Source organism: Palaemon carinicauda, chromosome 39 (genome assembly GCF_036898095.1).
Source record: "Palaemon carinicauda isolate YSFRI2023 chromosome 39, ASM3689809v2, whole genome shotgun sequence".
NCBI lineage: Eukaryota > Metazoa > Arthropoda > Malacostraca > Decapoda > Palaemonidae > Palaemon > Palaemon carinicauda.
This window is the reverse complement of record NC_090763.1, coordinates 39331897-39347582: the sequence shown is the minus strand read 5'-3', so window position 1 is coordinate 39347582 and position 15686 is coordinate 39331897. Positions and strand designations below refer to the sequence as shown.

The following is a 15686-nucleotide window of genomic DNA, read 5'->3' as shown; positions in this document are numbered from 1 at the left end:
AGGGGTTGTATGAATCAGATTTTTACAGTAAGGCAGATATGCGAGAAATATTTAGCAAAAGGTAAGGAGGTGTATGTTGCGTTTATGGATCTGGAGAAAGCGTATGATAGAGTTGATAGGGAAGCAATGTGGAATGTGATGAGGTTATATGGAGTTGGTGGAAGGTTGTTGCAAGCAGTGAAAAGTTTCTACAAAGGTAGTAAAGCATGTGTTAGGATAGGAAATGAAGTGAGTGATTGATTTCCGGTGAGAGTGGGTCTGAGACAGGGATGTGTGATGTCACCATGGTTGTTTAACTTGTATGTTGATGGAGTGGTGAGAGAGGTGAATGCTCGAGTGCTTGGACGAGGATTAAAACTGGTAGACGAGAATGACCATGAATGGGAGGTAAATCAGTTGTTGTTTGCGGATGATACTGTACTGGTTGTAGACACAGAAGAGAAGCTTGGCCGATTAGTGACAGAATTTGGAAGTGTGTGTGAGAGGAGGAAGTTGAGAGTTAATGTGGGTAAGAGTAAGGTTATGAAATGTACGAGAAGGGAAGGTGGTGCAAGGTTGAATGTCATGTTGAATGGAGAGTTACTTGAGGAGGTGGATCAGTTTAAGTACTTGGGGTCTGTTGTTACAGCAATTGATGGAGTGGAAGCAGATGTACATCATAGAGTGAATGAAGGTTGCAAAGTGTTGGGGGCAATTAAGGGAGTAGTTAAAAATAGAGGGTTGGGCATGAATGTAAAGAGAGTTCTATATGAGAAAGTGATTGTACCAACTGTGATGTATGGATCGGAGTTGTGGGGAATGAAAGTGATGGAGAGACAGAAATTGAATGTGTTTGAGTTGAAGTGTCTAAGGAGTATGGCTGGTGTATCACGAGTAGATAGGGTTAGGAACGAAGTGGTGAGAGTGAGAACGGGTGTAAGAAATGAGTTAGCAGCTAGAGTGGATATGAATGTGTTGAGGTGGTTTGGCCATGTTGAGAGAATGGAAAATGGCTGTCTGCTAAAGAAGGTGATAAATGCTAGAGTTGATGGGAGAAGTACAAGAGGAAGGCCAAGGTTTGGATGGATGGATGGAGTGAAGGAAGCCCTGTGTGATAGGAGGATAGATGTGAGAGAGGCAAGAGAGCGTGCTAGAAATAGGAATGAATTGCGAGCGATTGTGACGCAGTTCCGGTAGGCCCTGCTGCTTCCTCCGGTGCCTTAGATGACCACGGAGGTAGCAGCAGTAGGGGATTCAGCCTTATGAAGCTTCATCTGTGGTGGATAATGGGGGAGGGTTGGCTGTGGCACCCTAGCAGTACCAGCTGAACTTGGTTGAGTCCCTTGTCAGGCTGGGAGGAACGTAGAGAGTAGAGGTCCCCTTTTTTGTTTTTATTTCATTTGTTGATGTCGGCTACCCCCCAAAATTGGGGGAAGTTCCTTGGTGTATGTATGTATGTACCACGCCAAGAAATTGAATGTGGAAAATTTTGAATGTAGGTATCATTAACATTTTTTTATATTAGATAGTAGTGAATTAAGTTTATTATTAGTTGAAGTGGTCTGTGTGCATTTACCATAGAGCTTATTTCCGAAGGTTTCCTGGGGGATGTGTAAAAATTTCAAATTCTGACAGTTTTTTTTCTTTTTTTATTGATTTTCACAGGTCATTTCCATCGACAGTGATTTCTTTGCCAATATGGTTGTTGATGCGGCAATGGCAGTCAAAACATCAGATGGGAAAGGAGGATTTAAGTATCCAATTAAGGCTGTCAATATCTTGAAGGCTCATGGAAAGTCAGCCCGGGAGTCCATTATTGTGAATGGATATGCTTTGAATTGTACTGTTGCATCACATGGTAAGGATTGTTTTCTGTATAAAGACGTGTTTGCAATTTCTGATTTTTTTTTTATTTTTACATATCACATTTTAATCTTAAATTTGTTTTAAATGTCTTCATATTTTCACATAAGGCTATAATTTTTTTATCTTTTTACCAATGCGTGCACATAGCTGTATCTTAAAACCAGAGGTTTGACCTGTCTAAACAAGATGGCAGCAGACCTGCATATCCACGAGCAAAGTGTAAACCATGTAATGGCATTTGCAACTCGTTTTCTGCTTGCACGCAGAAAGGAAAAGTGTTCCTAAACAGTTGAGATACTACTGCTAGAGAGTTGTTGGATTTTTTACTAACTGATTTATACTTGGTTTGTAAGATATAACTGATTTATGTGAAATGAAAAGATGCCTATTATGAAAAATTATTTTTATATTACTTTTTTTATGGGTTATGATATTATTTTTGTAATTGGATATTATTTTATGTAGAGTTGTATGTCTAAATTTTATATGGGGGGATCGTCTATCAACTTTGCCATCCACATATATTTCAGTAGTGTTTGTTTGATTTCAATAGCCTTTGATTTTTTATTGTCATTTTATGAGAAATTGGTTTTAAATAGAAAAAAGTATTATAGCAGTATTGTTTAGAAAAAAAGTGCATTAGTGGTAAAACTAATATTTATAAAGTAAATTTTTCATTTTTCCCACAGCAATGGCTAAGAAAGTTGTTAATGCAAAGATTGCCTGTTTGGACTTCTCCCTGCAAAAAGAGAAAATGAAATTGGGCATCCATGTTTTAGTTAATGATCCTGCAAAGCTAGAATCCATTAGACAACGGGAATCAGATATAACAAAGGTATTGTTTTTAAGTTTTTTTGTCTTAATTTTTTTCATTTCTGGTGTTTCAATTCATGATTGATAAGTACAGTATGTTATTTTTTACAATTTCTTTGCCTCAATTATTTTCTTGTGTACCTTTGTCTTTCCTTACTTTTTTTTTTTTTGTCCCATTCTGTTTTCCATATTCAGTGTTCATCTCTCATTGTCTTTTGATATTTTCAATTTCGATTATACTGTTCATGAATCGGTAGAACTATAATAGTTCAAACTTGCAGCAAATGTTTGTATGTTGAACAGGCTGACATAAGTCTTTATATTTTCAATATTAATCTTACCCGATGATCATGTAGCTGTCAACTCCGTTGCCCGACAGAAATCTAAGGTCGGGATACGCCAGCGATCGCTATACAGGTGGGGGTGTACACAACAGCGCCATCTGTGAGCAGGTACTCAAGTACTTCTTGTCAACAAGAACTCAATTTTTCCTCTGTCGTGCCACCGGCAAGACCTACTTGGATACGCTGTTGATTCTGGAGTTGTTTTTCACGATTTTGGTGATGTATTCGCTCTAGATTTTAGCCTTCGCTATTCAGGAATCTTTATCATTAGCTTAGCAAGCTTTTTGATTTAATTTGGATTAATTGTTAACGAACTTTGCTAGATTTTGGAATTCCCCCTTGACTATTTCTACAATTCAAGATGTCTGACCAGTCTCAAGTCCCTAAGTACAGGCAGTGTAGTGTTAGGGCTTGTACTAGGCGTCTTCCGAAGGCCTCCATAGATCCTCACACCGTTTGTTCCAATTGTAGGGGTAAATCCTGTCAATTGGAAGATCGATGTGAGGAATGCGCTGGGCTTTCGGAATTCGATTTTAACGAATTCCTTAAAAATGCACGTAGGCTAGAGAAGGATAGGATCAGGAGGAGTTCTTCTCGCTCTTTTGATTTTTCCTCTCCCCATGCCCCTCAACCTATTCCTTCCCCTGTAGTGGTGACTCCCGACCCTGCTACTAGTGCTCAGCCCTCCAGGGCGGACATGATGCGTGCCATTCAGGCTCTTGGTGACAGAGTGGAGTCATTGGCTAATGACCGTAATCAGCTTTTGGCAGATGTCAAAGAGCTGAAAGCGCAAAGTGCAGTGAGAAGTGTTGTGAGTGCAAGTGAAGTGAAAAGTGTCAGTGTCAGTGTTGCGCATGAGGGTACATCTGTTCGTGCCAGTCGTCCTCCCAGTCCGGGACCTCTTGCAAGCTCCCAAGCCCAGGGGAGAAGCAATGTCGAAGGACCAAAGGGTTCGGCAGGCCTTGATCAGCGTACGGATGTACCCTCAGTGGTTGCGGACGTATCTGTCAGAGATCGTCCCATCCACAAACAGACGAATGAGCCCTATCATTCCTCGTCTGTGGAAGAAGTTTCGAGGAAGAAACGTTGGACCAAGGTCTCACGACCTCTCAAGCGTAAGGTCCCATCCGAGCGAGTCCAACGGCCCAGGTGTAGCCACTGGGTCAGTTCGGACTCGCCGCAGTCTTCCGAAGACTGCACACCTCCCAAGAGAGGTAGAGTGGTTCCGCAGCAGGCAACTACTCCGTCTGTTGCCGCACCAACCACGGTAGATCCTAAGTGGTCCATGCTGCAGACTATGCAGTCTCAGCTTGCTTCCTTTATGCAGGAGTATCGGGCTGAGAAGGTTGACACGGCACCAGTTAACCTACAACCTGCCACGGTTGTGCGCTCAGCAGACCCTGCGGCTGCCTGCTCCCACACTCCACCTGTGAGAGCTCCACCTCCGATGCGCAGTCCACCCTGCCAGACGCATGTTCATGCTGCACCCTCCGTTGACATGCGTGAGCTACCGCATCAGCAGTGGGAAGGTGCTGTCGAGCTGCCGTGTTTTGACACAATGCGGCATGCTCTGCAACCCATGCGGCATGCTCCGCATCCCATACGGCATGCTCCGCAACCCACGGCAGTCCCTCCCACGCACCAGCACTCTGCTTTTGTTGTTGCCAGCTCGCAGACTGACCAGCAGCGGCATGATGTTGGATCCGCAGCAGCTACGCATGCTCCCGTGCTGCCGGATTCAGCCGTTCAGCTTTCTGCTCCACCTTTGCCACTTCCTACTCAGCTTTCGGATGATGGAGTATCTGATGACGAAGCTGCACATTTGGACGATCCGCATTCCGACTTAGAAGGACCCAAGTCTACGCCTCCCTCCTTAGACTTTCGGAAAGTCCTTGCCTTGTTCAGGGACTTGTATCCGGAACAGTTTGTGTCTGCAACCCCTCGCTCTCCTCCCTCCGAGTTTGCTCTGGGCATGCAGTCTGCAGCTCCTGCCTTCACCAAACTTGTCCTCGCACGCTCATCCAAGAGAGCTTTGAGGGTTATGGGAGAGTGGTTACAGTCCAAGAAGCAACTGGGAAAGACTGCTTTCATCTTTCCGCCCACCAAGCTTGCTTCCAAATCTAGCGTCTGGTATGCCACAGGAGAGGAACCCGGCTTGGGAGTTCCTGCCTCTGCCCAGGGCGACTTCTCAAGTCTGGTTGACTCTCCCCGCAGGCTGGCTATGAGACGATCTAAGATTTGCTGGTCCTTTTCTGACATGGATCATCTGTTGAAGGGAGTCTTTCGTGCTTTTGAGATCTTCAACTTCCTCGATTGGTGTTTGGGAGCGTTAAGCAGAAAGACTTCCCCTTCGGATAAGGACTCCGCCATGCTTATCATGTCTAGCATGGACAAAGCCATTCGGGATGGGTCTGGTGAGCTTGCGGCTTCGTACATGTCGGGAGTGCTTAAGAAGAGAGAACATCTTTGCTCCTTCTTGTCGTCTGGGATCACTCCTTGCCAGAAGTCGGAGTTGTTGTTTGCTCCTCTCTCCAAGTGTCTCTTTCCGGAGGAGCTGATCAAGGGGATGGCTGCCTCGTTGATCCAGAAGGATACCCATGACTTGATGGCGTCTTCCGCACGTAAGGCTAAAGCTTTACCTTCCGTGCCTAGACCTTTCCGTCCTGCCGCAGTGGACACTCCAGCAACTAGGTTCATCCCGCCCTTTCGTGGCAGAACCTCCAGCAGAGGAGGTACCCGTGCCGACAGTCACCGTGGCAAATCGAAGAAGGGTTCCAAGTCCGCAAAAGGCAGAATCTGACTGCCTACCTCTCCAGACAGCAGTGGGAGCCAGGCTCAAGAACTTCTGGCAAGCTTGGGAGAGCAGAGGTGCAGACGCCCAGTCTGTGAAGTTGCTAAAGGAGGGGTACAGAATTCCGTTCTGCCGCAGTCCCCCTCTAGCAACGTCTCCCATCAACCTCTCTCCCAACTACAAGGAGAAGGACAAGAGGCTAGCGTTGCAACAAGAGGTGTCGCTCTTGCTACAAAAGGGAGCGGTAGTCATAGTCCGGGACCATCAATCCCCGGGCTTCTACAACCGTCTCTTCCTGGTAGCAAAGAAGACAGGAGGTTGGAGACCGGTGCTGGACGTCAGTGCTCTCAATGCTTTTGTCACCAAGCAGACGTTCACGATGGAGACGACGAAGTCGGTCCTAGCAGCGGTCAGGAAGGAAGACTGGATGGTCTCGTTAGACCTGAAAGACGCGTACTTTCATGTCCCCGTCCATCCAGACTCCCAACCTTTCCTAAGGTTGGTCTTTGGAAAGGTCGTGTACCAGTTCCAAGCCCTGTGCTTTGGCCTAAGCACGGCACCTCTTGTGTTTACCAAACTGATGAGGAATATTGCCAAATTCCTTCACTTGGCAGACATCAGAGCCTCCCTCTATTTGGACGACTGGCTTTTAAGAGCTCCGTCAAGTCGTCGCTGTCTGGAGAATCTCAGATGGACCATGGATCTGACCAAGGAATTGGGCCTCCTGGTCAATTTAGAGAAGTCCCAACTTGTCCCATCCCAAACCATTGTCTATCTCGGTATGGAGATTCAGAGTCGAGCTTTTCGGGCTTTTCCGTCGGCCCCAAGGATCAGTCAAGCCCTAGAATGCATCCAGAGCATGCTGAGAAGGAACCGATGTTCAGTCAGGCAGTGGATGAGTCTAACAGGGACACTTTCATCGCTGGCCCAGTTCATCGAGTTAGGGAGACTCCACCTCCGCCCCCTTCAGTATCATCTAGCTGCTCACTGGAGAAAGGACATGACGCTAGAGGCGATCTCAGTGCCTATTTCCGAAGAGATGAGGTCTACACTGACGTGGTGGAAGAACAGCATTCTTCTCAAGGAAGGTCTACCATTGGCTGTTCAGACCCCCGACCACCGTCTCTTCTCGGACGCATCGGACACGGGCTGGGGTGCGACACTGGACGGACAGGAATGCTCGGGCACGTGGAATCAGGAGCAAAGGACACTTCACATCAACTGCAAGGAGCTTTTGGCAGTTCATCTGGCCTTGATAAACTTCAAGTCCCTCCAGCTAAGCAAGGTGGTGGAGGTGAACTCCGACAACACCACAGCCTTGGCGTACATCTCCAAGCAAGGAGGGACTCATTCGAGGAAGTTGTTCGAGATCGCAAGGGACCTCCTCATTTGGTCAAAAGATCGAAAGCTTTCGCTGGTAACGAGGTTCATTCAGGGCGACATGAATGTCATGGCAGATCGCCTCAGCCGGAAGGGTCAGGTCATCCCCACAGAGTGGACCCTTCACAAGAATGTTTGCAGCAGACTATGGGCCCTGTGGGGTCAGCCCACCATAGATCTATTCGCTACCTCGATGACCAAGAGGCTCCCGATGTATTGTTCTCCAATTCCAGACCCAGCAGCAGTTCACGTGGATGCCTTTCTTCTGGATTGGTCCCATCTAGACCTGTATGCGTTCCCTCCGTTCAAGATTGTCAACAGGGTACTTCAGAAGTTCGCCTCTCACGAAGGGACACGGTTGACGTTGGTTGCTCCCCTCTGGCCCGCGAGAGAATGGTTCACCGAGGTACTGCAATGGCTAGTGGACGTTCCCAGGACTCTTCCTCTAAGAGTGGACCTTCTGCGTCAGCCGCACGTAAAGAAGGTACTGTACACCCAAGCCTCCACGCTCTTCGTCTGACTGCCTTCAGACTATCGAAAGACTCAAGAGCTAGAGGCTTTTCGAAGGAGGCAGCCAGAGCAAGGAGGACATCCACTCTCAGAGTCTATCAGTCAAAATGGGAAGTCTTCCGAAGCTGGTGCAAGACGAATGCAGTTTCCTCAACCAGTACCTCTGTAACGCAGATAGCTGACTTCCTGTTACATCTAAGGAATGTAAGATCCCTATCAGCTCCTACGATCAAGGGTTACAGAAGCATGTTGGCAGCGGTCTTCCGCCACAGAGGCTTAGATCTTTCCACTAACAAAGATCTACAGGACCTCCTTAGGTCTTTTGAGACCTCAAAGGAGCGTCGGTTGTCCACACCAGGCTGGAACCTGGACGTGGTTTTAAGGTTCCTGATGTCAGCAAGATTCGAACCGCTTCAATCAGCCTCTTTTAAGGATCTCACATTAAAGACTCTTTTCCTCGTTTGCTTAGCTACAGCTAAAAGAGTCAGTGAGATCCACGCCTTCAGCAGGAACATAGGTTTTACATCTGAAACGGCTACATGTTCCTTGCAGCTCGGTTTTTTGGCTAAAAACGAGCTTCCTTCTCGTCCTTGGCCCAAGTCGTTCGAGATCCCAAGCCTGTCCAACTTGGTGGGGAACGAACTAGAGAGAGTACTTTGCCCAGTAAGAGCTCTTAAGTACTATTTAAGACGTACAAAGCCATTACGAGGACAATCAGAAGCTTTATGGTGTTCTATCAAGAAACCTGCTTTACCGATGTCTAAGAACGCAGTTTCTTACTACATCAGGCTTTTGATTAGAGAGGCCCATTCTCATCTGAAGGAAGAAGACCTTGCTTTGCTGAAGGTAAGGACACATGAAGTTAGGGCTGTCGCTACTTCAGTGGCCTTCAAACAGAACCGTTCTCTGCAGAGTGTTATGGATGCAACCTATTGGAGAAGCAAGTCAGTGTTCGCATCATTTTACCTCAAAGATGTCCAGTCTCTTTACGAGAACTGCTACACCCTGGGACCATTCGTAGCAGCAAGTGCAGTAGTAGGGGAGGGCTCAACCACTACATTCCCATAATCCCATAACCTTTTTTTTTTTAATCTTTCTCTTGAAATGCTTTTTACTTGTTGTTTTTTGGGTTGTACGGAAGGCTAAGAAGCCTTCCGCATCCTGGTTGATTTGGCGGGTGGTCAAATTCTTTCTTGAGAAGCGCCTAGATTAGAGGTTGTGATGAGGTCCTTTAGTATGGGTTGCAGCCCTTCATACTTCAGCACCTAGGAGTCGCTCAGCATCCTAAGAGGATCGCTAGGCTCAGTAAGGAAGACGTACTTAAAAAGGCAGAGTAATGGTTCAAGTCGACTTCCTTACCAGGTACTTATTTATTTTATGTTTGTTATTTTGAATAACGGCTAAAATGAAATACGGGATACTTAGCTTCTTATGTTAACATGTATGCTGGTGTCCACCCACCACCCTGGGTGTGAATCAGCTACATGATCATCGGGTAAGATTAATATTGAAAAATGTTATTTTCCTTAGTAAAATAAATTTTTGAATATACTTACCCGATGATCATGAATTTAAGGACCCTCCCTTCCTCCCCATAGAGAACCAGTGGACCGAGGAGAAAATTGAGTTCTTGTTGACAAGAAGTACTTGAGTACCTGCTCACAGATGGCGCTGTTGTGTACACCCCCACCTGTATAGCGATCGCTGGCGTATCCCGACCTTAGATTTCTGTCGGGCAACGGAGTTGACAGCTACATGATCATCGGGTAAGTATATTCAAAAATTTATTTTACTAAGGAAAATAACATGTTTATATATAAAATGTGTTTTGATGTTACTGTTTTTAAAATATTTCATTAATTGTTAATTATTTCACATTGTTTAATCATTCCTTTATTTCCTTTACTTACTGGGCTATTTTTCCCTGTTGGAGCACATCTATTTATAGCATGTTGCTTTTCCAACTAGGGTTGTAGCTTTGCTGATAATAATAATAATTTGAGAATTTGGCTTTTGCTTTTCAATTTCTTGTGATTATTCCCATGTTTCTGTTAAAATAAGCAAGGAACAAATTTCAAACAAGTGTTTGACATAGTTTCACTTTCATTATGTATTTTACTGCAAATTTTAAAACAAACTTTTTCAATTAGGAACGCATTGAAAAAATATTGAAGACCGGAGCAAATGTTGTACTTACAACTGGTGGTGTTGATGACCTCTGTTTGAAATACTTCGTTGAAGCTGGTGCTATTGCAGTAAGGAGATGCAAGAAGTCAGATTTGAAGGTATGTTTCAGTATGGGAATTAAAGTATGTAGTGTGATAATATAAAGTATGGTGAATAGTTTAGCTCTTGATATGATAAATTTTGATTTTAGAGGTGTGAACATTGGTGTACAGATCAATTGTGAACCTGTCTTGAAGTGTATACAAGATTTTTAAAAACTTTTTCTGTCTTGATTTTATTGCAGAGAATAGCCAAAGCCACTGGCGCCACTTTGCTGTCAACATTGTGCAATTTAGAGGGTGAGGAAACGTTTGAGGCTAGTTACCTTGGTGAAGCTGCTGAAGTTTCGCAAGAGCGTATTTGTGATGATGAACTGATTCTAATTAAGGGGTAAGATAATATACTCTCTCTCCATTTATTTTTGTTTTCACTCTTTACCCAGGTCCTTTGTTCTCATGCCACCCAGCTGTCAAACATGCTCTAATTTGTAGTGTTCTATAGAGCTATATAACTATTTTTATATATGGAAATGCAGGCCAAAGAACCACTTTTTTTTTTTCTTATAACAATGGTCAGAGCTTGTTTCTTTCTTATATGACTTCACTGCCTCTGTTGACATAGACAGTTTAGCAATTACCTGACATTTAGTTGACGGGATTGTGTCTAATACTGGTATGAAGAAATAAAATTTAAAACAAGGAGGTCTTGATAAAGAAGTCAGCACCCCAACTTTAGTGAAACTCATTTATTTTTGCCCCATAATAATACATTTGCAAATTTAATTATTTGGTGGAATGCTCACTAATTCTGTGGTGATGGTGTATGTTAATGAACCATACCATGTAGTCATCATGCTTTAATCACCAAAGCCACCAGCTTTCTGACTTCTTGACCAAAAAAAATAGATAATTTTTACCTCGCTCTTCCATCTCACCCCCAACCCCTGGGTGTCCAGTAGACCTGATACGTAGCACCACCACAGACCTGTAACTATTAAGAAATTCTACATGGAAGACCATGTATACTTGCTTGGATATTTTTAAAGTGGGTAGCTACTAAGACCTTTGATGTTGAAGACACTGTGTATACTTGTTTGAATATTTTGAAAAGGGGAAACTACTGAAACCTTCTTTGTTGAAAACACCGTGTATACTTGCTTGGGTATTTTGAAAATGGGTAACCTGGTAGTAGAATATGAAGGAGTTGAAAGGTACAGTCTTTGTCTGTTTTTAAAATATAGGTATATTGAAAAATATACGGCAGACTAGGTCGAGTTGGTACTACAAGAGTTAGTGATGGTGCCAAGTGGATGTTGGTAACGAAATAGAAATTGGAACAACAGTTGAAATATTAATAGGCTAAATGGTTAGTGGTGTGTGATAAGACGTGGAAGCCCCACCCATTCGCTTGTCACAGACTGTATAGGCACTTTGGTATTTAGGCTAGTAAGGGACTAAAACACAGTTAACAATACCATGGCAGGCTTTTATGAATCTAATTGTTAGGTTAATAGGTTCAGATTTGTGTACATTGAAATGATGAGCGATTGGATACCGTGATTTTATGGGGTTGCATAATGCATGCCATTCTCTCCTAGATTTACAGCTACGTGTTGAATTAGTTTTTATAAACTTATTCCAGTATAAGGTTTCTTAGAACAAAAGCTTATAGACTGATTTCCTCACAATAGGATGTGTTTTTTTCTAACATAGCTCTAACTCCTGGTGCCATTAATTTTTAATTATGTTTCACTTATAGATTACTCTATTTGAGAACTAAGAGGGCTAAGGTTTTTTATGATTCCATACAACCTGTAGGGGAGAGTGAAAATTTACATTGGGGATGGTACTTTGTTGCTGCAATAAATGTATTCTCCTTTATAGGCCTGTTGCTCGTACAGCAAGCTCTCTCATCCTTCGTGGTCCAAATGATTTTTATTGTGATGAGATGGAGAGATCAGTACATGATGCATTGTGTGTTGTCAAGAGGGTACTTGAAAGTACGTCTATCGTTTGTGGTGGAGGAGCTGTGGAAGCTGCTCTTTCTGTATATTTGGAAAGTTTTGCAACTAGTTTGGTAAGTAGAAAATTACTAGTTAATTTTAATGATATAAAATTGTCTATTAAATTACAGTACTCTTGTTTTGAGTTTTCAAAGTGAATACTGTACAGTAATCATTTCCTGTTTTCAGAGTTCCCGAGAACAGTTAGCTATTGGTGCCTTTGCTCAGTCACTTCTTGTGATTCCCAATACTTTAACAGTGAATGCTGCAAAGGATGCCACAGATCTAGTACCCAAACTTCGTGCCTATCATCATTCATCTCAGGTTAAAACCGAACATTCACAACTCAAATATTATGGGTTGGATTTAGTAGAAGGTTAGTGATGCTTTCCTCTGATTATAGGTTATATGAATTATGGGTCATGAATAAGTATAACAAATATGAGTACCAAAAACCTAATCGGCTGAAAAACTAAATCAGATTACACTTTTTTAATAGCTTGTTTTGTTAACAGTTGATGTATCCTCGACTTTTGTTTATTTTAATTCATTGTTGTTAAATGAAATAATTTTGATATTTTTCTTGGAGGAGAAGTACAGGTATTGCTCGACTTACGACCTATGCGTTATAGACTATTCGACTTTACGACCATTTTATCAGGGTGATGACGTCACAAGTTTATCGGAAATAGGACGAATATTTCCTTGAAAATAATCTATTTTCTTGTATATATATACACTGATTTATCTTGGTAAATTATTATTTTCTTTTATTGTTAATTATCCGTATTTATTTTCAGTTAAAAATACATTAAGAAAAGTTTTAATATCTGTTGAGTTTATATTATGTCTGGTGACGTGACATCACCGGCGGAAAACGTCCGGGCAATACAGTGATTTCCTTCCAATAGGCTAACGATTTTTATTATTTCCATTATCGAAATATTAAATAACAATGCAAAGTATTTAGAGGGTCTCTATCGGTTGTCATGAGTACTACGTAGTGTAAATTTGACTGTACGCTACTTTTTTAATCTCTGATAATGGATCGATCTTTATCTAAAGAAAATATACTAATAGGGCAAATATTTTCTTGAAAATAATATATGTCCTTTTACATTATAAAAATAAAATACTTTTGTTTGTTAAGTTAGTATTTTCTTTTCATTTCTTGCGAGAAACAAAGAAAATTAATTTACATATTTTGCAAGTCATTCTTCATAGAGTTTACAGTACGTCACGTGTCTTGTGACGTCATGTATCTGGCGGAAGCGCGCTGACAAACCGAATGATTTCCTTTCATTGTTACCGAGTAATCTTATTACAGCATTCCCATCATCGAAACACCCAGTAACGATATCAAGTGTTTTAGTGGTCAGTATCATTAGTTATAAGATTAGTACAACTTACCGTAAATTTAAGATGATGACGTCATATTTCTGGCGGAAGGCGAGAGGCAAATAAAGTGATTTCCTTCCGATGCGTTACTATTCCCATAATCGAAACATCGAATAATGATATATAGAATTTTTTTAATAATTTTCAAAATAAAATATGAAGATACAATTGAATTAAAAACAAAATACAGAGAGAGAGAGAGAGAGAGAGAGAGAGAGAGAGCGTATTCCTTTTATAACTAATAATAAGGTCTATAAATGAACTGTATGGAAAATGTGATACCCTATAACATATTGGCGCTGATGTAATGTGCATTATGAAGAAATTTCGAATGTCAAGAAAATTATAGAAATCAGTGTTATTCGCACTATATATATGTGCTCATAATAGTAATACGGCAGTGTGACCTTGAGATCAGCTGATGCCAACCGAAAGTAAATCAAAAGTATTTGTTGATTATTGATATGCTCAAGAAATTGAAAAATAAAATATAAACGTGCTTTAATAAACCACAATTAAACACAGTAATGTCTAATGAAATATAAAGGCTTGATATTGAACTAGAATACTGTATGAAGCTTTAAAAATGAACTACCCGTATGCAATTGAGAGAGCACACACACACACACACACACACACACACACACACACACACACACACACACACACACACACACACACACACACACACACACACACACACACACAGAAAGAGCTACAACGATTTCGCATTATACCTAATGATTAGGCGAACTGTATGGAAACTGATTTCCTGTAACATATTGGCGTTGATGTAATATTCATCATGAAGATATTTCTAAAAAGTTAAGAAATGATAAAAAAAATATGCCATACGTATGTACGCCATATTTTGATACGGTAGGTAGCGGCACTTTCAGATCAGCTGATCATAACCAAAGGTAAACATAATTTTCAGTACTCAATTGTAAAATGCTTCCAAAATTGATAAATAGAATACAAAAATGCATTTATAGAGCATTTTATGAAACAAGAAAATGAAATAATGATAGACAGTAAGAAAATATTGACAAAATATGATCCAGATGATTGCCGAATCATAACGTATCAAAATAAATCTTCGGAAACTTCACTTTTCTAGTTCGACATACGGCGAACTTGACTTACGACTCATCTCTCGGTCGTAAGTCGGCGACTACTTGTATTTATTGTGATAAATTAAGTTCCTGCTTTATCTCAAAATTCCAATTCCAAATAAGCAATATTTGATTTCTTAAGAGAAGAAAGACTAGATTGTTCCTTCACGGATAGAAACCTTTGTCATTTAATTGAATTTGTCTTTGCACAGCCTGTTACGACCAGTTGAGGAATTATTGATGGTCTGGAACCTGGTATGTTTGTGTCACCTACCCTCTATGAGGGCCAGCGTATCGTTGCCTATGGCTGGGATCGTACTCTGCTTTTGGTCACAGCTGCAAATGGTTGTTTGCACTTTTAATCTGTTATATTTTCCAATGTGAGTGTGAAGCAAGTTTTCATGTGTACGTCCCTGGGCGTTAGGGCACCTTCATGAGCTGTATCCCCTTAGTCTGTTGTGAAAAGGTCATGGGTGTTCTATGGATTCCCCTTGTAATGTACGTAGAGAGTGGTCATCCTCCCAATGGGAGAAGTTTAGTGGATGTAGAAAGGACAAGCGTGATCGTTCTCTTAGTGCCTTCTATTTCAAGCTATGATCTTCCCTTGTTTGATTTTTCGTTACAGACTCCTGGAGACTTCATGACTCAATTTTTGATAACGTGTTTACATCACTGGAAAAGTTTCTCCTGCCCCACCTTAGCGAAGCCGAGAATTTACTTCAGAGTGGGATCACATAGCATCTACCTTTATCCCAGCCGTTGATAATGTTTAGCCAAATGTTCGTTGGTTTTCGTCCGACTTTAATAATCCTGCTCGCTTGCCATTCCCCCTCCCACAAGTGTGCTTAGCTTGTGCGAGCTACTTTTTATCTCCGTCATAGGAAGCCAGGGAGATTTTCCTGGTTATGTTCCAGAAGTTTCCCGTGTATGAGACGCAAATCTCCTCAACGTACACCTCATTCTTCAGGTGTACGCCATCATCACAGTTATCTGTGATATACTATTCCCCTTCAAAACCTGCGGTATCGTCAGATAGACCTTCCTGACACCCCGTGTAATTCCCCTAATAGGGAATTAGTGTAGTATTTCTCCCTTAAGAAATCCTTTGTGCAGAAAGTTCAGCATTGTTTGAGACGTGGCACTAGCTCATCAGTGCCTCCACAATCGTACAAACAATCCCCGCGTCTGCTCTCCCGTTAAGTTTTGGAGATATGTCCGCAAGCTTATTCCAACCCAGAGCATGCTACGCCGCCATTATGCGT

At 42.1% G+C, this 15686-nt stretch overlaps 1 protein-coding gene across 1 annotated transcript in view; it reads left to right on the top strand.

The window, feature by feature from the left end:
* Positions 1 to 15686, top strand: part of CCT1 (chaperonin containing TCP1 subunit 1) — a 57543-nt gene that overhangs the window by 24946 nt on the left and 16911 nt on the right. The window contains exons 6-11 of the mRNA XM_068362803.1: positions 1645 to 1837; positions 2535 to 2680; positions 9834 to 9968; positions 10154 to 10299; positions 11793 to 11985; positions 12101 to 12287. Coding sequence (XP_068218904.1) covers positions 1645 to 1837; positions 2535 to 2680; positions 9834 to 9968; positions 10154 to 10299; positions 11793 to 11985; positions 12101 to 12287 — 1000 coding nt within the window. The remainder of the gene's footprint in view (positions 1 to 1644; positions 1838 to 2534; positions 2681 to 9833; positions 9969 to 10153; positions 10300 to 11792; positions 11986 to 12100; positions 12288 to 15686) is intronic.